At 39.2% G+C, this 24518-nt stretch overlaps 1 protein-coding gene across 1 annotated transcript in view; it reads right to left on the bottom strand.

Moving 5' to 3' along the window:
• Positions 1–8496: 8496 nt before the first annotated feature.
• LOC124712523 (solute carrier family 35 member G1) overlaps positions 8497–24518 on the bottom strand; it is a 593502-nt gene continuing 577480 nt past the window's right edge. Inside the window, exon 8 of the mRNA XM_047242834.1 lies at positions 8497–10531. Coding sequence (XP_047098790.1) covers positions 10408–10531 — 124 coding nt within the window. The 3' untranslated portion in view covers positions 8497–10407. The remainder of the gene's footprint in view (positions 10532–24518) is intronic.

Genomic DNA, 24518 nt, shown 5'->3' with positions numbered 1-24518 from the left:
GTTCGAGCTGACGGAACAGCCAATTCTTTAACATCTCCAGATACTGTAGTCCAGTTACAGTAGCACCTTCGAAGAAAAAGGGACCAAAAACTTTATTGGCTGAAATGTTTAATACGTTTAATACACAACGTTTAATACACCACCTATCGGGAGGTTTAACACCATACTTCATTCGAAATGCACGCTGAACAACTGTCGTCGATTCGCTTCTGCCATACTCAATAACACAAAAAGCTTTCTGTTGAGCGGTCGCCATCTTAGCATCAACTGACACTGACGCCTAGTCAACAGCGCCTCAAGCAAACAAATGTACAACTAAATGAAACTTTATAGCTCCCTTAATTCACCGACAGATAGTGCTTGGTTCTGCCTTTTGTCGTTGCAGAGTTTTAAATTCCTAAAGTTGTGGTATTCTTTTTGAATCACCCTGTATATTGTGCTACCCTCAGGAAACTGAAAAAAAAGTGTGTTCGTCACCACAAAAATGCAAATGAACTTCTCCTCCTCTATGACAGCACAAGGCCTCACACAGATCTGCGCTCTCGAGAGCAGCTCATGAAACTTCATTGGAGTGTTCTTCCTCATCCACCCTACAGCCCGAATATTGCATCTTCTGACTTCCATCTGTTTAGCCCAATGAAGGATGCACTGCATGCGAAGCAGTATATGGATGATGGGAAGGTCATTAAAGCAGCAAGATGTTGACTCCAACATCGACCATTAAAACCATGTGGGCATACAGGCTCTCCCAGTAAGGTGGCATAAGGCCATCACATTGAACAGCGATTATGTTGAAAAATAGGGTTTTCTGGCCAAATGAATGGTGTATTGGAACCCTGAATAAAACCAACACACCCTCAGAAAAATAAATGTGTTGCATTGTTTATTGAATACCCCTTATAGTTCAGCTGCATTTCCACTTTGGGACACCGAGTGAAGTGGCACAATGGTTAGCATTTTGAACTCGCATTCAGGACAATGGTTCAGCCATCCTGATTTAGGTTTTCCATGATTTCCCTAAACTGCTTCAGGCAAATGCCTGGATGGTTCCTTAGAAAGGGTATGGCCGATTTCCTTCCCCATCCTTCCCTAGTATGATGGTACCAATGACCTCACAGTTTGGTCCCCTCCCCAAATCAACCAACCAGCCAATCCACTTTGAGTCATTGCAAATCTTGGGTAGAAACAAATCAAGAAGTTGTCATTCTTGTGTATTTTCAATCAATAATGTCATACTGAATAATGTTCTGAATTAAGTCTTCATTAATACAGAAAGTCTACAAGGCTCAAAAACTTTCTGTAAGAATAATATGTGACACTCATCTACAATCAACTTGTAGACATCCATTTAAGGAGTTAGACATATTGACTACAAGTTCATAATATATTTATTCTCTTAAGAAAGTTGTTGTAACTAATCCACTGCAGTTCAGTAGGAGCAATGACATACATAATCACAATTCCAGAAGGAGAAATGGCATTAAATACTCTACATTAAGGTAGTTGGTTGGTTGGTTGGTTGTGTCGGGGAAGGAGACCAGACAGCGAGGTCATCGATCTTATCGGGTTAGGGAAGGACGGGGAGGGAAGTCGGCCGTGCCCTTTGAAAGGAACCATCCCGGCATTTGCCTGGAGCGATTTAGGGAAATCATGGAAAACCTAAATCAGGATGGCCGGACACGGGATTGAACCGTCGTCCTCCCGAATGCGAGTCCAGTGTCTAACTACTGCGCCACCTCGCTCGGTATTAAGGTAGACTTTACCACTAAAATGGATGTACAATACTGCTGCAAAAATTGTTGACCACATACACATTATATAAAATGTATGGTAGACAGCAAAGTCAAAAGTGTTTTTCATTGACAACTTCTCCTATTACCTAGAAGAATTTATATTTTTATAATGTGTGGTTGATGTGAAATACTAACTCATATCTGTATTTTTAAAAAAGAAAGAAAGAAGTAACTAATTAATGATGATCAAGTAGTCTATTTACATATAACTATGTAATGTGAATGCAAAATGACTCATTCCACATGATTACAATTAATTGTGCAAATGATCCATGGAACATGAAATTAGTTAACTAACTACATCTTGACAGGGATGAGCAGTTGTCATGTTCAGAGAGCAAAGGGATAAGTAGGTGCAGAGAGAGAGGTAGACTGGAGGCAAAGGTAACTGGTGGATGGGAGGGAATAGCTGTAAGTTCATGTAATAAGAATTTGGTACATTGAGCTCACTCTGGTGCAGGCAGACAGAGTTGTGCGTGGTTCACTATGGCGTGGAGAATAGGCCTGGAAACTTGGAGACAGAAGAATGGAATAGGAAGATGGCAGAGAGGAAAGTGAGAATGTAGACAGAGTGAAGTGGGGAGAATGAGGACAGGAGTGGAGTTTAAACATATAAAAATGGATCTTAGCACTCTTGTCTTTCAGAAAGAGAGAGAGAGAGAGAGAGAGAGAGAGAGAGAGAGAGAGAGAGAGAGAGAGGGATTGATTTAGAGTTGAGGGCGAGGTTGGGGGTAGGACTAGGTCACTCAAAAGACAGCCGAAAGAGTATCGAACTCAAGGGAAATCTAGATGCAATGTGATCTATTTTTGTGTGTCTGCAGTACTGCAATATAATATGAAGAAATATAATGTACACTAAAAACTACACAGTGCCAGACACTTCATAACGATTTAGAAAGTATAAATGGAAATATAGAGAACTGTTAACAAACAAACAGCTAACAAGAGTTTTCGGTCTTTGAATGAGTCTAGGGAACTAATTTGTACATGAAGATAGTAAAATATATTTTTTGAATATGTTATTTTTATTTTATAGTGAATCTCAGTTTTCTACTTCACACCTTATGAGGGCTTATTGAGGAGCTTAGCTTAGTGTTTTACTTCTCATTGCCTATTAGATCATTAAAGATGAACATGAGCTCAGATTTAGGAAGGTTGGGGAAGTAAATTGGCCATGCCCTTTAAAAATGAACTGCCCTGGCTTTTAAGTAAACCATACGAAACCCAAATCAGGATTGCCAGATGCCAATATGAACTGTCATCTTCCTGAAGGCGAGTTCAGTGTACTGATCACTGGGATACGTCCCACAGTTACAGAGCACTCAACAACGGGACAAGGTCTACACTGAAATTCTGTTTTAGTGTCTTGTGTTGTGGTTACATTAATCACAGGTTATCAGAAACTGCTTTATAGTGAGTCAAAAATTCCACTGTAAAGAAAAAGTGTTACTATCATAGGGTTAGAATTCCAGGAGCTTTGAAGAGGTCTCTGCAGGCATGCAGTTATCCACTGTATCCAGTACTTTGACTGCTTATATCCTTTTATTACTTCAGAGACAATTCCATAGGACGTCAAAGAGTAATAGAATGCAAAATACATTAGCACTCTTGTCTTCAAATCAACACAATTAAAAATAACTTAAGTTGTAAATATGCTAAGATGACTTTCTTCATCAGCATTGATCTGTTTTGGCTCTATCACAGCTTGTCATCCGGATGAGTTCTGAAAAATTTTCCACGTAGTGTCTCAATCATTGCCTGCTCATTACTGGCTGTTAACAATACCAACAGGATTTTATTGTCTGTTAAAAAATGATAATACATTGCTGTGACACCTCCTGTGAGCCAGTTTACCCACAATTATAATTTGGGCTGTGTCTTGTTTGTTTGAATTGAAGTACTTAATCATTACACTTGTATTATCAGTAAACATAATAGTATTTTAATAGTTATTTTAAACTTCATAAATGAGGAACTTATTGCAAAGCTATTGTTAGTATGAATAGTCGATGGAACAATAGTTAATATTAGGCTTGAGGATGTGTGATCCTCATTGTAAATTTTTTTTCATTGAATACATGTAGGAATAAAATTGTTTAGAACATTCTTCTTTGTAACATCAATTAATGAAAAACCACAAAGTATCAGCTTCCTTGACTCTTTATCACCAAAACAAGCAATTACTTGTAAAATAAAATGGGATCAAGTTAAGCATGCAAGAAGATTTTGATTATAATGTTCCTATTCATGTTAAAACCCAGAAATGTTGGCACTTTTCTGTGTTGAACTATTACTGTTAAAGTAATACCCTGTCTTGGAGAGAATTATAACAACAGATCTTTTTAAGTTAAATGACAACCCAGCTTCAGGTAACCAATTTGTTTTAGTGAAAATTTCATTTATCAGTCCTTCTGCTAATTTATGTTTGGAGTATTTAATAATGGTACTCTGCATGAGTTGGGAGACCATTTACATTTCATTAGACTGAGCTAAATATTGTGCCAAGCTAATATGAAATTGTTTTGTTCATCCGGTACATAAAACTATACTTTGATCAACATCTTGTTTGGAGTGATAAGCAAAATGCTTTCACAGTTAGACTGAGAGTTGCATGAAAAAACCTATGAGCCACCTTTCCTTGGGCCGATTTTACCTAGTTGTCACAAAAAATGGAAAATATCTTTCAAAGATATTTTGTGAAGGAATATAAAATTATTACATACTGTATTAAAATACTCTTAAGTATTCGTAAACAAGTTTTTTTGCAATCTTAGAACAAAGAAATAAAAATTTTGCAATTTCAAATACTTTATCTCATCCTTAATGTCCAGTTGCTGTTGCATAGTTATCAGTGCTACTGAAAGAAATTTACAAAATGAGTTCTTGAAATGTAACAATAAAATTTCCTTTTAACTGAATAAAATAAATAATGAACATAGTATTAACATAACTCTGAAGACCAACAAATACTGTTCTTGAACTGAGATCTCACCTTTGGCACTTGTTTCAGTACAACCACAATTGTACACACTGTAGAGACTTCAGTCTCCTGATTCAATGCTTCAGGACTCTGCAGAAACACCGCTGACAATGTACAAAACAAAGTACCATCTCTTTTAAGATAAGAACATTTTTTCTTATTTATTAGTTATTATTGTCTCCCTATTTATTTGCACATAAGCAAGAATAAAAAAATACTAAATTACAATATCTGTAACAATGTTCTTACAAAAATGATAAATGCTTACCATCACAGATTTGATTCTGCACACATGTGCAAATTCTTTGCATTGAAAGTATGAACTTCAGTTGCCATAATTTGTGTTATTAGTACAACTACAAAATCACAGCAGTAAATGGAATAGCCATGAAGAATACAACTGTGACCATCAAAAATTACACCGAAGTATTCAAAAATACTGCACCATGAAATGATTTTTTAAGAATGTGGCATGACTGTGCAAGTTAGCATCACACAATTTTAAGTACTCTTAATCATTCAACACTGGTGAACTACATAACAATTAAATGAGAGATTGTAATTTATGCAACACCACTGTTTCTTATGTACTATAGATGTTACAAAATGATTGAGTTCAAGTGGTAACAAGTTAGATGGTATGTAGGTAACACATTGGCTGAGCATCAAAAAATTCACCCTGCATTACACAAATATTAAAAAGCTATTTTATTACTATAATGTATGAGCACCTTCAGCATCACATGATTTATAAAATACATTTCCCTTACATTAAAATACCTTCAACATTACAGGCCACTATATACTTCTTACCTGTATACATTAAAAACTGTTCTTTTTGTATGTGATTTTCATTGAAGCCTTAAAATATATGTTTTTGTTAATATCCATTTTCTAGTTTGAAGGAAATACCTTTACAATGTAGAGCTTTCAGAAATAATGATAAGAAAAACAAACACACAATAATCAATAATGCATTGCTTACTGCTCACTGCCAAATACGAGTAAACTGGCATTTAATAAAACTTGAGGAATTTTCAATGGGGAAAAGTCATGTAAGAAAGCCAGTTATTCACCTGAATTGATAATAGTAGCAAAATTTATGTGGAGTACGTTAAGCCTTCTTTCGAAGAAGTAGTCTGAGAAGCAACCTGCGTTTGCAGAGCTTGATACAGACTTTTAATGTCTTGTAAATTTTATGCATGGTGTTAACTGAAACCATTAAGACTTATGTACATGAGTTTCATCAGATACTACAAGATTCTGTCTGTGAGGTAAGCCAAATTTTAGGCGACTTACTCATAGTTGTAGCACTCTTTCCTAATATGATCTGATTTTAATAGCAATGAAGTGCTGTAGTAGTGATTAAATCAGTTAACAGTTATCACAGCCAGGATAGCTGGCTTATTTGTCTTGAAAATAGAATTCCTACATAATCAGACACAAGTCACCTTCATGGATTACATTTTCAATGTACATTCACATGGTTAGCCAACAAAATCTTTAGTTCAAAGTATGAAAATGTTTTTATACCTTTTATGTGCAAACAAGATATGTGTAAATATCCTCCAACAGCTCAAAAATATGTATAGTAATACACATTATGAGCAGTAAGTTAAATGAAATAAAACATAAAATGACTTTGTACCATTGAACTGCTAAAACCAAAATTACTATTTCTTTTACTTGCAGAAATCAGCCAGAAGCAGATAAGAAACATCAAAAACTGGAAGAAAAAAAGTAAAAGTGCAAAAGGATAGGAACAATTGCTCAGATCATATAGGGACACAAGTGCAACAAAGGAATTTGAAATAACAGTGGGTTACAGTACTTTATACTCGAGTTCTGTAGTACTCAAATGAGCAACAGGTAATCAACAAATAAGGGAAGAAAGTAACAGCTCAAATATAAATCACAGTTGAAAAAAGATAATAAAGACAGGATAGGTGGTAATACAAGGTACAGACTGATAGGAGGAGCTCAAAAAATATGAAAATATAATGTACGGTGACAGATATGACTAAAAACAAATAGAAGTGTGAATCAAGCAGAAGTGCGAGTAAGTAAATAAAAGTAATCAAACAGTATCAATAACTCACTCAGACACTCATTCAAATACGTAAAGAATATTAACGGAAAATTGGATATGAATAGAATATGGGATAGCAATCTGAGAATAGCAAAGTTGCTAATATTGCTTCAAGTCAGAGGAAACAGAGGTATATACTTCAGAGAAAGTATCGAACTTTGGAATCCTGAAGCAGTGATCTTGGGCTAGTCCCATGAAACAAGTCTTTACTGTCAACTTCCAAGTAACACTCAACCATCCATAACATAATTGTCAGCTACTCAGTACAGAGTATGAAACAAAAAAGTAGTGAGGCAATAGGCCTCATGATAAAACTGACAAAAATGGAGAGAAGAAATCAAGAGGCAATGGGATCTTAAGAACCTAAGAATAAATATTGTAATGAAGCAAAGTAATCATAATAAATACTAGACACATATTGGTGTCGTATATGCTAGAGAGAGAGAGAGAGAGAGAGAGAGAGAGAGAGAGAGAGAGAGAGAGTGTGTGTGTGTGTGTGTGTGTGTGTGTGTGTGTGTGTGTCTGCTGCATCTGATGAAGGGCTTAGTCTGATCACTAATAATAATATCTAGGAGTCTTTTTTCAAGTTGTCTGTTTGCCACTCAACACCGCCTCTATGTGGTCAATAGCAATCTATCCTTTTTGCATTATTGTTATTCCAGCCTAGATTTTCCTTTGTTTCATTTTTCTCAGTCTGTCATTTAAATGAGCATATTTCTTAGTATCTTTCTCTGTGTATTCTTTCTTTTCAATACAAATGACCCCCGTCACTTCCATCCACATGAGATGATGTTTATTATTTCTAACATTAATATCATGTCTCTGTGTATTCATTCTTATGTTTCAGTCATTTTCATCCAATGGTTCTTTTTATGATCTCTCATCTTTCCTGCACCCATTCCTTAAAAATAAGATTATTAATCCCTATGAAATCAGAAGTTTGCCTATTCTCATATTCTTATTTGCTGTCTATTTTGCCATGCACCTGGTTGGTCTCTTCTCTATCTCAAAGAAACTGCTTACTGCATTAAACTGACAGTCAATATTTATTTCTAAGCACTTTTTTAGGCCACAGTACTACCCCTTCATCTCTGTAGTGAGTGCAACTTCTCACTTATCTTTCTTTTTTGTAGGTGGAACCTACTGCTTGTTCATGTTCCATAAACTTGACAATATCTGACAGTAATTACATCAGTGATTGGAGACTTATTCACTGTCAATAAATTCAGTCAGTATCCTTACAGTAATAATACACTTATAAATGTATGCAATGGTCCCCTCCCATAAGCATACATTGCCTTTGATAAGATATTTTCAACATAATAATTATATTGAATGATAATCTTGTAGCTTCCCTGCTATGGGAAGATGGTTCGGATGTCATCTAATGAAGACTTCATCAAGGAACCAGTTCAGTTTCATTGAGAAGTTGAGGTGTACTTTGGACTTCATTTATATAAGACTGCTATGTTATTTATCATAAGATGACATAACTTCCAGACTTGGATCAATTTTTGCATTCTCATAAAGCAGATCAAGACAATAGAACCATATGATATAGAAATATACTGCACATAAATAATCTATAAATAAAGCTACGTGGCTAAAGAAATATAAAAATAGGGAGAAATAAAATGTATTCATCATCCTCTATGAAGATGATGGCAACACATAGTAGTTTTATGTCTGCTGGTGGATCCTGAGCTCATCAAACAGGTATTACATAATGGTATCATGCAGTTATTAACTCAGAGTTTTATCTGTCTCTATCGCAAAGTAATGTGCACCAATACTGCTTACAGCATGTTGATGTTTATCTGCTGATTTCTCATATATAGTTTGGTAACAGAGCAGTCAGAGGCTGATGAAGTGTTTTCATTCCACCATTCTCTTTTATAAGAGTACATACTAAAAAGGAAGAAAATAAGATTAAAGTTTAATATCCCATTGACAAAAAGGTCACAACAGATGGGGCACAATCATAAAGTGGACAATGATAGCTGAAACTGGTCACAGCCTTTTGAAAGGGACAATACTAGGATTCACATCTAATGATTTAAAAAATAATAGAGCAATCAAATCTCATTGTTCAGCTAGTATTTGAAACTGTGAAATAATGTCGCACTCCCTATGAGATTTTAATAGATGCATACTCCATAAAATATTTGTTACTTATTTTGTCCTTTCTTTTGACTTATTTTAATCAGTTTTTGTTTCAAAAACAGGTTACCAGTATTGAAGAATCACATGCAGTTTTCAGATGTATCAGGCAAGCTGCAAACAAGTTTAATTATTCAGAGTATCTAGTCTTACAGATATAGTGTATTAACTACCTTTTTTTCTTTTACAAATGAACCAAATATATCCAATGCTTCATACTTCCCATGGTTTGCCACCAAATATAGTGCTATGTGGAAGAGTACATTTTTGTTTGGAAGTAGCCCATATACTTAAAAAGTTATAGCAAACTGCAGTTCTCTTCATCAATTCATATGCAAGACCAGTTCCTGATTACTATCTCTGGTCTAACCTACCACCAAAATAGACAGGAAATAAATCAGTCTTTTTAACGATTAAAAATATCTGCATAGATGCTGCCACAAAATAATAAACTAGACATAACACTTAATTCCATCTCTTAATGACCTTCTTGCAAAATAATACCTTCAAAGAACTGTAGTAGACACTCTAAAGGCAATTAAATGCCTCATTTGCAGGGAAAAGCCAACAGCATAACCCTAATATGACATCCTAATTGTCTCTACATTCAGTCTTCAGGTTTCATCACGAGAACGGAGTATTGTTTATTTATAGCCATTGTACAAATTGCTGAATGTCAGATGATTTTACCAGGTAAAGATTTAAAACAATATGATTCAGCTTCTTGAGCTTATATACTATCTCAACATCAAAGAACATCAGTCATTAAACTTATTGCTTCCCGAAAACTGTTAACAGAAGATGTAATCACACAGCACTGTGAAGCAGTATAATGAATAGTTTATATCTTTGTTATGCCAGCTTCCATATAAAATGTTGTCCATCAATAGCAAATGTGTCAAAAAAGTTGAAACACACTTGAGGGTAAAGTATTAATAGTATTTTCATGAAAAGCTGGAAAGTAGTTTCCCAAACAATAGCACCAAAAATCAATATGCATTCATGGTACAACAATACAATAACATGGTTATTTAGGCTACAATACAGAACAAGTTACTATTATTTTAAACATGCACACAGAGATAGGTAATGCCTGAACACTGTGCACACTTAGTAAAGTGTAATCACTTAATCAGGAGTCTTAAAACATAGCAACAATCCAGTATAAATGTAGATGAGTGCAACAACAGACACACTTTGAATAGTTCATCTGATAGTCACAATCACCATCTATCACATCCTGGATAGTAGAATAGTTTGTTTGTGTCACAACTATAAATGTCACTAATCCATCAACAGCCATCAGTGTAATGTTACACTGATGCCCTCGTTTTAACATCCATCACGAATCCAGTCTTCTATTGTGCTTGTGAGCTGCACTCGCCTCACCTAGCAAGGAGCCCAAGGCGCCGTCGCAGAGGTGACGCTTCCGGTAATGCCAGCGCCCAACGGCGTAAGCCAGTGAGCAACACAGAGCATGTTACAAGCACAGCACCCATCACACTATATCTGCAACAAGTAGCACAAGGTCCTACCATTTATGCTCATGTGACTACATTGTCCATTTTCTTATAACTGCCTTTGAATTATCTGTAAGATTAATGTAAATGGCTCATTGTGTGGGGTTCCACATTCATATCTCACCTGTTGTTGACTACAAAAGTTGTTCACCAAAGACGTTACGGGAACTCTTCAAGATCAGTAAGGCTTGTGGATGGTACAAATATACCAATAAAGGACACAAATACATCTATAGTACTGACCCCAAAGAGAGCAGTGAAATAGACCTGTAACTGGTGCAAGTCTATCATAGTATCTCCTGCGATCTCTCAGGTTTTCTCAGCAGGTTTGTTCAGTGGTGTACTTTTGACTGTTCAGCCAAATTGTTAATTCCCAGTTATTCTCAATATTAGCAAAATACTTTGCTGACCAACCCAGTCGTCATCTTCAGAGTTGTGCTGTTATGTGTACTCACTGCCTGGACTCTGCTATAACCCTGTATGTAATACTTTGATGTGCACCACAGCACTAGGCTGCTTGTGCACTACACTTTGAATATTCTGCCAAGGGCATATGTGCAATCTGGCCACCACAGACTGCCTGCAGTGACACACACACTGAGATACAAAGCACAGCAGCATTTTTTCCATGAGTGCTCTATTCCAGTGGCTGGGTATGATCAACTGAAAGTACACCTGGACAGGTTGACATCATTCATGGTCATACAGTCTATTACATTGAGTGAAGGACTGCCATATTTGCTTGTGATAGATAATGGTAGACAGTTTGTGTCAGACATGCCATGATTTCTGCACCCTCTCAAGCCATTTACCATGTTACTGCACCTCCTTTTCACCCCCGATCTAATGGTAAGGCAGAACATCGCATCCGCATGTTCAAGGTTCAAATGAAGAAATACGTCGCAAACTCCTCCATGGATGACTCTTAACACATTTCTCAAGTTCCTATAGGTTTATGCCAGTGGAAGATCTGAATTCAGCTGAGATGCTCCAAGATGGCCAGCCATGCTCCCTCTTGCATCTGCTCATGCCATCCCACCAATGCACAATGACATGGCTCTGCTTATGGATCATTCCTAGCTCTGTGGTCTGGGCTCAGAGGTTCAGCCACCAATGAAGAAGATTCTGACCATGGTCCACAGTTACTGAGATCGCCACTTCTGTATAGTGTGCACCAGTGATAGGTTGGTGACATGCTACCATGACCAGCTGCATCCTCATGCCACAGTGAGGGCTGCATATCTGACACTGAAACTGTTGATACCATCTCCAACTCCGCCTCCACCTCCTCTCTCAGCACTGGTTCCATCTCACAGGACTTCCCTTCTGTGAGGGCAAATCCACTCTCCTTGTAGATGTTGCCACATCCTGACTCTCCTCTGGGGTCCAGCCCTTACTCCTGCAGCCAGGCCTTCTCACAATGCTTCACTGCCATTGGCAGTTCCACCACTAGCTGGGCCAGTGCCTGCACATACATCCACACTGGCACCCCGAGTGCCCCAGACTGAGTGGCTAATGCCTTCACTATCAGCATAGTTCCAACATGTTGAGGAATGGGACATTGATGTGCAGCCAAACCCCTTGTCACCAGTCCTCTCTTACGGTACTTCATGGGGGAGTGGCTGCCGCATGTGCCCACAGCTGCATCACTTCCACCGCTGTTCATCAGTCCCGGCCCAGAATCTTCTTCTGCCACTGCCATCACCTGCAATGTCTGCCACAGAGGCCATGGGTGTAGCAACAGGTGTCCCAATGCTTCTATCCAAAGAGGAGGGGGTCTGTAACCTTGTACATAATATTTGGATACGTGCTGCAGCACCAGGCCACCAGCATGCTCCACTTTGAAAATTTTGCCAATGGCATCTGCATGGGCCAGCCACCAGAGACTGCCTGTGGTGGGCCTCATGACTTGTGCACACAGCACAGCATCCACTGCACCATCTACCAGAGACCTCCTCCTTATAAGCACTATGCAGCAGGCATTCACTCTCATACTGTCTTCTTAGTTATTATAGCAACTGCTTGTGTTGGTATCTGGTATGTTTTCAACTGCTGTTCACTTGTATGTGGAAGAGAGAGACTACAACTAGACTGTGCAATTTTGTTTGCCTTCAGACAGTGATTATACATAACAGCACAAGCTGTAGACCTGGAGAAGATTAGTGGGTCAGTCATCAAAACATTGTGTGTATAATGGGATCATCAACTTGACTGAACACCCTAAAAGCTTAACTATTAATGTTACACAGTCATATATTATGCAGTTACAAAAACACAATCTTACAGAGAGCAAAGCAGAGATCAATATGCATTCACTAAAGGAACTTCTGGCATTACATTTCTAGGCATTCAGATGATAGTGGCACCCACCAAGTGGCTAAGAGAACTGAAAGGCACAGTTCCATCTTCTAAGAACTAAGAATCTCTGATTGTGGTGATTCTATAGATGAGATTGCTGGCATATTTAGCATACTTTCACTCAGTCCTGTCTCATGTTACAATGTTCTTGGGCAAATACTCAAATGCTGAAGAAAATACACACATCAAAAAAAGTTTTGCATCTGCCCAGTTCCCAGAACTCCTGAAGATAGACATTGACTGTGGATATTGCGCAACAGACACAATCCCTTAGACTGTTCAGAGATGTCACTAAACCCACACAATGATGTAAACAACCATGCATGAGCAGTATCAATTAGACAGAGGGGGTCCGACAGCCAATCAGTTCCAGTCATTCCATCAGTAAGGAGGTACACGGCTCGAGTTGTCTGTAGTTCAACCATGCCTAGATGGTCCATACCACACTTCGATCATGTCCACATTATTACTTTGTACTTGGAAGGGCTCTAAACAAGGGAAGTGTTCAGGCACCTCGGAGTGAACCAAAGCCATGTTGTTTGGACATGGAGGAGATACAGAGAGACAGGAACTGTCAATGACATGCCTTGCTCAGGCGGCCCAGGGGCTACTACTGCAGTGGATGATTGCTAACTATGGATTATGGCTCGGAGTAACCCTGACAGAAAGGCCACCATGTTGAATAATGCTTTTCATGCAGCCACAGGACGTCATGTTACAACTCAAACTGTGTGCAACAGGCTGCATGATGTGCAACTTCAATCCCGACATCAATGGTGAGGTCCATCTTTGCAGCCATGACACCATGCAGCATGGTACAGATGGGCCCTGAATGGACAGCTCAGGATTGGTATAATGTTCTCTTCACCAATGAGTGTCACATATGCCTTCAACCAGACAATCGTCAGACGCTTGTTTGGAGGCAACCCGGTCAGTGAGTGCAGCAAGGTGGAGGTCCTCTGATGTTTTGGGGTGGCATTATGTGGGGCTGATGTCATGGAAGGCGCCGTAATGGCTGTACAATATCTGAATGCCATCCTTCAACCTATAGTGCCACCATATCGGCAGCATATTGGCGAGGCATTCGGCTTCATGGATGACAATTTGCACCCCATCATGCACATCTTGTGAATGACTTCCTTCAGGATAATGATAGCGCTCGACTAGAATGGCCGACATGTTCTCCAGACATGAACCATTTCGAACATGCCTGGGATAGATTGAATAGTGCTGTTTATGGATGACATGACCCACCAACCACTCTGAGGGATCTATGCGGAATCGCCTTTGAGGAATGGGACAATCTTGACTGGCAGTGCCTTGGTGAACTTGTGGATAGTATGCCACAACAAATACAGGCAAGAGAACATACTACTGGGTATTAGAGGTAACAATGTGTTCAGCACTATGCACCACCACCTCTGAAGGTCTCGCTACTTGGCAGTAGAACATGCAATGTGTGGTTTTCATGAGCAATAAAAAGGGCAAAATGATGTTTACATTGATCTCTATTCCAATTTTCTGTACAGGTTCTGCAACTCTCGGAACTGAGGTAATGCAAAACTTTTTTTGATGTGTGTATCTTCCTGCAGAAGTCTGCACTGAGAATATTATGTAAAGTAAATAATCAAATACTTTGCAGAAGTATTTTCAGATGCCTTGGGTTTCTTACACTTAATGGCAATACATTTACTCCATAATGGTATTACAGTAACGATTAAAATTAAGAGTGCACCAAAGATTAAATGTAAAATTCATTACCACAACAGAAGAAATAAAAATTGTTTTGATACATACTATGTATCCCTGTCAAGGGCTAAGAATGTTGTTTTATATTCTGGTGCAAAAGTCTGTAACTGGTTTCTTGTAGATATCAAGCAGAAAATTGAAAAACTCTGTACATTCAAAACAAAAACAAAAAGTACCTTATTACCCACTCCACCATACAACATAATATTTGCATTCTGGAGTCAATACTGCTTAACAATACTGGTCACATTAAATAGGTTTTTAACTTTCCCTGTACATAGACAGCTGGTAATGATCTCTGAAATCAGTGAAGTTACATAACTACTTAGTATGAAATAGCAGATAAAAACAGCAGCTAAGTATTGTAAGAGGAGGAGGAGCGCCTTTCTACAAAAGAACAGATTAGAGTTTAACATCCCATCAATAGCCATGTCATTAGAGACGGCGTGCAAGTTCAAGAGAATGAGAAAATAGTGTGCCCTTTTCCAAGGAACCATCTCAGCATTTGCCTGGAGTGACTTAGGGAAATCACGGGAAACCTAAATCTGGGTGGCTGGACGGGGATTTGAGCTTGTCCTCCCAAATGCAAGTCCAGTGTGCTAACCACTGCACCAGCCCCACTGGTGTCTTTCTTCAAGGCAGCTGTTTTTCTTCAAATATACACACACATTCACAAAGCAATCTAGATGGTGGTTCCCACAGTTATTAATTTGAGATCATTACCATTAGCGTTGGCCATAATTCATTGTTGAATTGCTTAAAATATTACCTTGCAGTTATTGCTAGCATACATAACTTGATCCATTCCGCATCCTTGAAGAGATTACAGGAGTTACAGAGCACACTGTGTGAATGAATGAATGACTTCATCATAACATTCATGCCATAAATCTTTTCTGTAGAAATAAATCCATGCCATCACTTACAGAAGCAAGAGAAACCCCAAACTTTTAAAATCACTAACCTTTAATATTATCATATTGAAAGAAACAAATGTTTTTCTCAATAATGGGCAAAAGTTTTAGAGTTGTTCTGTGATCTGACATAATCCTCTTCCCATCTACATCATACAATTGACTGATTTTTTACAGTCAATCATCAGATGTTTCAGCATTTTTTTCTCAGTGAGATATGAAAAAGCATTTCTTTGCACCTTGGGATCTGATGTGCACCCTGCTGGTAAATGCTTATGATGACTGAGAAGGGCACAGACTAGTTATATGTTTATTTATTTATTCGTTCGGCATATACAAGGCAAATATTACAGTGTCATTACAATCCACCGGGAAATTACAACACTACACAATGCTACTTATAGTTTTGAGCCAATCTATGGCTAGGTCAGGCAGGTAATGTATGTCCTTCAGTTCACCACTATATCCTACCACTTCACACACCAGTAGGTGGTCCATTGTCTGGATTTCACCACATTCACACACGGGACTCTCCGCAAGTCCCCACTTATTCATTAGACATTTGCATCTTCCCACGCTTGTTGTGAGGCGATTTAAGGCAACCCAGAGCTTCCGAGGGAGATCAAAACCATTTATCTTCTTGCTGGGGTCATTGATAAGCTTTTTGTTCTTGTGTGTCCCTTTGCGCCATGATTCTCCCCAGGCTAGCTTTGGGTCGAAGTCCTGTAATTCCCTGCCAATCTTCCAAAAGGGGGACCTAGATTTTAGCCTGTTGATGGGTGATAAGTCTTGGTGTATAGGGAGTTCTGGATTGTGTACGATCTTCCTATATATTCTTGAGGTCGCCATGGAGCGCCTTATATCAGGGGGTTCTACGTTGGCAAGGACTGGGAACCAGTCACATGGGGTAGCCCTAAGTGTGCCTGAGATAATTCTCATCGTCTCTTTCAATTGCGTGTCTACTTTATTTACATGCGCACATTTCGCCCAGACTGGTGAACAATATTCAGCCACGCTGTACACGAGGGCTAATGCTGATGCCCTTAGTGTATTAGCTCCGCACCCCCATGATGTTCCGACCAGTTTAGAAATAATGGCATTTCGAGATTTTAATTTCTGTTTGGTGTCTTCCAGATGGGAGCTAAACGTTTGTGTGCAGTCTAATTTTACTCCCAGATATTTGGGCTTATCTTCATGTCTGATATGCCGGTCATTCAGGGCAAGCTGTAGTTTCCTGCTTGAAGCTCTGTTATTAAGGTGCATTATGGCACTGGTCGTTTTATTGGGGTTGGGATGCAAATGCCACTTAAGGTAGTAGGTGTTCAGTGCTTCAAGGTCCGCATTCAATGTTTTTGCAAGATCTTCGAAATTTTTGCTTTGGTATGCGATGGCCAGATCATCCGCATACGCAAATTTACGCGACCTGGTGCTCGGCATATCAGATATGTATAAATTAAAAATGGTCGGCGCCAGGGCTGACCCCTACGGCAGGCCATTGTTTATGACCATGCTTTTGCTTCTCTTTCCATGGAGATAGACCTTGATCTTCCTGCCTGTCAGCATATTTTTCAGTAATGTGTATGTCTGATTGCATTTGATAATTCGAGTAAGCTTGAGCAGTAGTCCTTCGGTCCAGACAGTGTCATAGGCTGATGTAAGATCTATTAATACCAGGCCCGTTTTCAGCTTGTTCTGATAGCCTTTCTCTATATATGTTGTAAGGGACAAAACTTGTTCACAGCAGTTCCTTCCCACACGGAACCCTGCTTGTTAGTCCGGGAGGTTCGCCTCAATGTATGGTGCTAGTCTGGTCAGTAATATTCTCTCAAATAGTTTGTAAGAGGTACAAAGCAGTGAGATCGGTCTATAGTTCTTTGGATTATCTCCATCCTTCCCTGGTTTCAGTACCGCTATTACCTTAGCTTCTTTCCATAACTTCGGGAGTGCACCTGATTTAATGCATTCCGCGAAGAGCTTGGCCATCCATTTCCTCCCAATGGGTCCCAGCTCCCTCAGAAATTCTGGGAGGATTTCATCAAGTCCGGCTGCTTTCCTTGTTTTCATTAGTGTTAGGGCCTGGGTAATCTCCTCGACGTCTACTGCTTTGACAATATCTAGATTAGTTGGATTATTGGCTAATTCCTTGGTTAGATTCCTGGAGATCCTTTTCTTCTCCTCAGTCTTCAGGCGTATTTTGGAGGTCTGTTTCATGGCAGTCTCTATTTCAGATGGGCCCACACCCACGGTCGATCTTCGTGGTGTTGTGGCACCACCCAGTTTCCGTAGTAGACCCCAGCTCTTCCTGCTAGAATGGGTAAAGTCCAGATTCTCCATTGCCATCTTCCACCTGTTCCTACGTTCCTCGTTCATAGTGTTGATCAGTCGTTCTGCAGTCTCGTCCTCCCCACTCCTCTCATACTGCTCTAACAATGACTCGCACTCCTCTGACCAGCAAGGAATGTATTCCCTCCGGGCCCCTCGGGGGATAGCCTTTAGGGCCTTTTATATATCAGGTTTACAAACCTTTGGTAGTTCTCTGGATTTGGTGGTATTCGATTTATTGTCTTGTCAATAAAAGATTTATATTTCCCCCAGTCTGCTTTTTTCAGATTCCACCGTGGAATCAGGGGGCTCTTTATGATCGGGATGGAAAGGCCGATCTCCACAATAATCGGGAGGTGTTGGCTCCGTGGGAAAGCTTCGAGGACTCTTCTTGTAGCTTGCATTGGTACACCCGTTGTGCCGCGTGTGACAAAGGTCAGGTCAGGTGTCGTCTTTGTGCCCCATACTTTTGAATTGAAGGACGCTCTGTCCTTGGGATCAAACAGGAGGTGTAGGTCCCGGTTGTCAGACCAGTCACTTAGACCAACGCCTTCCGGAGTGGATCTCTGATATCCCCACCTGGTTTGCTGGGAATTAAAGTCACCGGCATAGATTGCTGCATGATTAGCCTGTGGTAAGATTCCTATAGGCCATTGCTGCGAAGGTGGTTTGTAGACATTGTAGATTGTCATCTCTCCCAGTTTAATGCCTATTGCGTGTGGAACTGATTCCACATTGTTCTCGAGGTTTCCTAGAAGCTCATTTTTCACCAGGGTTGCCATACCATGTTTGTCGTGTCCTGAGTATCCCACATTGGTGAATCCTGGTATGCATAATCGTTCAATGTTTTCATCCATCAGGTGTGTCTCCTGCAAGAGTACGACACTTACTCTTTCTCTTGTTACAATTTTTTCAAGGATTTCTCCTTTCGTCCTTGTGTAGCCTTCTATATTGAAGTGGCACACTCACCATCTTCGTGGAGTAATTCCGCTTCTGAATCCTTTGCCTTCTTGTGTGCCAGGAGGCATTTGAGCGTCCGGTCGCCGGAATTGTGTAGACTTTTTGCCGTTGCATTTTAGTGCAGCGTTGCCCAGGGAGCACCATCTTGGAGGTTGTCTACACGTTATATGTGAAGTATCTTGACTATGTTTATTTCTGAGCTAGACAAAACTTGCACATAACAAGTACAAGTGAGCTTTTTTGCAGTGAATGTACATACATCTTGTAGTTGAAACCCCTGTCACAAAGCCATCCCAAAATATATACTAAAACACGGGACCTGAAGCTTTCCTGACATATACACTGCTTACAAGGTTCTCAAGTGTACTAACGGATCCAATCATCAAGGGCGAAAGGCATTTTGGTGAATATCCGTTCCATTGTCACCAGGTGGTGCAGATAGAATGATGTGTCTGCTGCGTACTGGTGCATTTATGCTTGCCTATCCAGAGTTTAGGCTTTGCTGGCCCTGTACTGTGCTGTGAGTGTGTGTGCATGCGCATGTTTGTGTTTGGAGGGGGGAGGGGGAAGGAGGGAGGGGATGCGGCTGCATGTTGGGAAGAAGAGTATCAGTTCTCTCTTCCACCCCACTCACATCTCACATCCAGATGTTGCATTCTGCTTTGATGGAGCTTAGCACCGGCTCCCATGGCTTCTTAGTTCAATTAAATTATCAGCCATTTGGATTTCAATAGCTTCTTTGAAAGTTGAGTCCCAAAATCTGTCAGTGATAGCCAAGACTTTTTTTGTGGGTAATTCATTTTATGTACATTTTGTACATTTTCAATGCAGTGTTCTGCTACTGTAGACATTTTGGGCTGCATTAAGCAGGTGTAGTGCTCATGTTCTGCACACTGAGCTTTGATTATGTGGATCATTTGTCCAATGTTAATTTTTCTGAATTTGCATAGAACTTGCTACACTCCCATATTTTGAGAGCTAGGATGTCTTCCTTGTCCCTAATAGAGCTCTTATTTTGGCTCGTGAGTGGAAAACTGGTGTTATGTGGTGTTTTTGCAGCAGTTTGTCAATTTTTGTGCCAGCAAATGATATGAAAGCCATCTTATTATCGTCTTCTTCCATGTTTTTGGCCTCTATGTTGTTCTTTGGTACTCGTGCATTGCAGGGCCATGTCAGTCTGTCAATTGCTGTATCCATTCTCATGGAAGACAGATTCCGGGTGTCACACCTCTCCCATCGGACTTCGCTCATCTGGAATGGAGTATGCCCTGTGTACTAGAGAGTTAAACATGCTGTTCTTCTGCAAGGGTCGATGGCAGCTGGAGGCAGGGAGATATGAATCTGTAGGTGTTGGCTTACGGTGTACGCAGTGGGCAAGCAAGCTGTTGGGCCTACACTGGGCTATGATGTCAAGAAAAGGAAGTTTGATAGATTTTTTTCTATTTCTAGGGTCAACTGAATGTTTTCATGGATGGAATTCAGATATCCTAAAATTTTCTGTAGTTTTCAGGTCCAAGTGGCCAGACAACAAAAGTATCATCAACACAATGAAAGAAAGTTTTAATTTGGTAGTTTCCAGCATTCTGTCCTCAAAGTATCCTATGAACAAATTTGCTAGAATTGGTGAGAGGAGGCTGCCCTTGGCTAGGCATCAGTCTGCTGTTAGCAATGTCCACTGGGGCTCCATTTTCAAATAAGCAATTGAAATTTATGATAATTTAATCAACAGGGACATGGACTTCCAACTAAGCAGAATCTGGTCAGAAAGCAACTGAGACCCCCTGCTCCCACCACTGAGCACAGCATGGGGCCGGTGAAGCCAGACCTTGGGACTGGCAGGCATAAATACCACCAGCAAGCAGCAGACTCATCATCAACTCAGCACCACCTGATGATGGCAGAATGGTTATTCATCAAAATATCGTTGGCCTTCAATGACTGGATATGGCAGTACAATCAAGAACCTTGGAAGCCTATTGAAACATATTTCTTAATAATGGTTTACAGAATTTAAATTATCAGGACACATTCCCAATCTTTTGCAAACAGATTTACATAATTACTTTCTGGAACTGTTGATACTGAGTGACATATTTCAAACAGGTAGTAACTAGCTTCAAATGCCAGTTAGCTTCATGTAGCAGAAGTTTCAGTGCATGATTTCTATGGAGGACAGCTCTTATGGACCTCCTAAAAGACTCAGCTTGTTCAGCCAAAGGGTGTCCTACAAATCTCCACATGATTTTCACATTTCTCTACCGTATTTACTCGAATCAAAGCCACACTTTTTTTCCGGTTTCCGTAATCCAAAAAACCGCCTGCGGCTTAGAATCGAGTGCAAAGCAAGTGGAAGTTATGAAAAATGTTGGTACGTGCCGCCACAACTAACTTCTGCCATCAAATATATGTAGCGCTATGCAGGCGTGCTTTGTAGGCACAAAGATAAATACTGGCGCCAAAACCTCTGCGTCAGTAAATAAATTTTTTTAAAAAAAGTGGAAGACGAGCTTTTTTTCTCCGCCGCGAGTTTCGACCACTGCATTTTCATACATTATCCAACGAAGTAAATACAAATTCCGTATTGTTCATCTTCGAATGTAGCACAATTTCAGAGTACTACGAAAATCTGACTGGCAAGACTGTTTGGGATGTTTGTCAATATGGCCAACTCTATGTTCTGAATTTTTTCCTATCTGTGAGAAGAGATGGTTGCTAATAGGAACCTGAAGAAATTTGAATCACATACAGTATTCTCTTCACCATAAGAATAATACGAATATAAACATTTTGCCACGTATTCTTCCGTGTTTGCTGCTATCTCATTTAAATCCTGTCTGCCTAATAAACTACGAAACTAGAGTGAGACAACAGCAAACGCGGAACAATATACATATCGTGTCATGTTTATATTCGTATTATTCTTATGCCTAATAGTGATACAGTCAGAAATGAAGCACGGCAAGGGACTAGATTTTTAAATCTAAGATGACTCTAATTTCTGTGCAGAATTTGATGTAATAAAGAAGCGGCCGCAAAGATTTTCAAACGGTGAAAAATTTTCGCCTAACTCTCTTTCAGAACATGTTCTATCATACGTAGTCTATTATTTGATTCTTGTTGATCATTATCAAAGAAAGCAGCAGTGTAAGTAACAACAAATAGCAGTCTCTTGCCATTGTTTCGCTAATGAGACGGTTCCTCTCTCTTTCTTTCTTTTATTATTGTACGCGGCAGTAGCGCGCACAAAAGCAAGCCATGCCATGAGCCGCGACAGGCCGTAAACACGCACTATCAGAATGCGACAAACAATGCATGACACAGTGCAGTAACGCATTTTCAGCTTAAGAGTGACGCAAACACCTATAACAAAGAAAACGACACTTATCAGATCAAAGCAAAATAAGCAATCGATTCAAACCAGATGAAGCACGTGAAAAAGGAAGGGTACCCGTATAAATACGGACGGAGCACCTGACGCATAGCAATGGCTACGTGGTAAAGCTTAACTGCTAAGCTTACGACTCGAACCAAACTACTGTAGCTGTATCGTCATTCATTCGACCTAAATTGTGTCTCATATTACAATGGACCAACTTTGTTTCGATTTGGAGGTGTGGCCTAAAACTTTTCTCTCCCCTTGAATTTCGAGTCTCAAATTTCAGGTGCGGCTTAGATTCGGGATTTTTTTTTTCCTTTATTTCGAGTCTCATTTTTCAGGTGCGGCTTAGATTCGAGTGCGGCTTAGATTTGAGTAAATACGGTTCTCACAATGAAAGGGAATCATCTGAGTGGCTGAACCTTCACTATTGAATCCTTGTCTCTGTAGATGTTTAGATCTTTATTATGCTTTGATGCATCATTAATCAACATTCAATATTAGTATTTTGATAGTGTTGAAAATAGTTATTTTGTTTTTAGGGATCCATACCTCAATTGGCAAAAGCATAAGTCTTATAGGAACACATTGCCTTCCACCTGTCTGTCTGTCCAATTGTTAAAAATCCTTTTTCTCAGGAGTGGGTAGGCATAAGTTGAAATTTATGTCACATACTACAGTCAAAGATCTCATGGTAGTGTAATAAATGTAAGCTTCTAAGTTACTGCATTATGTTGCATATTTTAATACTTGCAAACTCATTCATCAAAATGTGTAGGCTACTTCCCATTGACCTAGAATCATGAAATTTGGCAAGAAGCCAGGTTTCACAGTACAAGTAAAGGGAAAAAAAATCTGTTATTACATCATATAAAAAATATCTTTTTAACATTAGAACTTATACCCCAGTCTAAACCCATGAACAGCATAATCGAAGAATATTACTGCAGGAAACACAAAATCTAAGTTGTAGTCATGTTTCAGTAAGTAAATAAAAATGTTTTATTAAATCACCTTTCTCTCTCTCTCTCTCTCTCTATATATATATATATATATATATATAAACTGAAGCCCTTGGTCACTTCTTTTTGTATGTCCATGCTAGTCCCAGGAACTTCTATAAAGATTTTGACAATGACTTTGAATTCTCAGGACCAATATCCTGCCAGTATTTATAATGCTAATGGGCAAAAAACTATGAGATTCTTGATTCCTGGTATGGATGAACTACCTATATACACAATTAAGTTTTTATGGAACCTTCCCTCAGTGTGTGAGCCCTACTTGCACTTGTCCATATTTTTTTTTGTGGCATTGTCAGTTCTATAATTGCAGGAAAGGCTTGTTAAGTCTGTAAATAACTCTCTAGAGTGCACTAGAATATGGTAACATAAGTGGCACTACCTAGCAAAGGTTTCACGAATGATTAAAGGGAATAAGTGCATGAGATATGTTCTGCAAGTCTGAAAACAGCATAACATAAATTCAATGTGCAATTTACTACGTCCAGAACCAATCTAAACATCAATCAGGAACAAAAACAGTGAAAATCCAGGGATGAGTAAATACATAATTTCAACAGAGCAATGTACCTGCATGGTAACCCATTTACCCATTGACATCATATTTCTTAAAACTTCAGCACAACAAACCATACAAAAAATGACATTTTGAAATATGCAACTATACAAACAAAAAATAACAACATGCCATGTAAGCCTCACAAACACTTAAATCAACATGAGGCTGTTCAGGCTGCCTTCGTCACCAATCACAGCTCAGGACCTGTGACAGAAATGTCACTATTTCATCACATAAACTCCTAAATGCCATGGACCAAACACACACAAAAAACATTGAATGGTCTAAGAGCAGAAATGAAAATATGGAAAACGCTAAGTGTGTAGCAAAGCTAACATTTGTTACATTAAAGATCTCTCCTAAATGTGTCATTTTTAGTACATTCTGCCTATAGAACTTGCCTTGGAATCCACTTTTGGTCTTATTTAGTAATTGATTACGAAAAGGAAAGGAAGTACACTCTGCAAACATTTTAGAGAGTTTTGGCACCACAATTCCAATTGGTAAACTTTTCTGATGTCCCTAGCATGCTCTAAAAAAAAAGAAGAACCATCAAACACCATGATGGAGTTATGCAAACTGGTTAGAAACTGATATTCATAAAAGTTTCAATGTAAAATGCAAAATTGTAAACTTTGGTGACTGATGGATGAATGTGTGATGCTGCATCATAATATCACCATGCGGCTGGCAAGGATAGTAAACAGAGAACACAT

This window comes from Schistocerca piceifrons, chromosome 8 (genome assembly GCF_021461385.2).
Source record: "Schistocerca piceifrons isolate TAMUIC-IGC-003096 chromosome 8, iqSchPice1.1, whole genome shotgun sequence".
NCBI lineage: Eukaryota > Metazoa > Arthropoda > Insecta > Orthoptera > Acrididae > Schistocerca > Schistocerca piceifrons.
The sequence above is the reverse complement of the archived record's forward strand: the minus strand, read 5'-3'. Positions and strand labels throughout refer to the sequence as shown.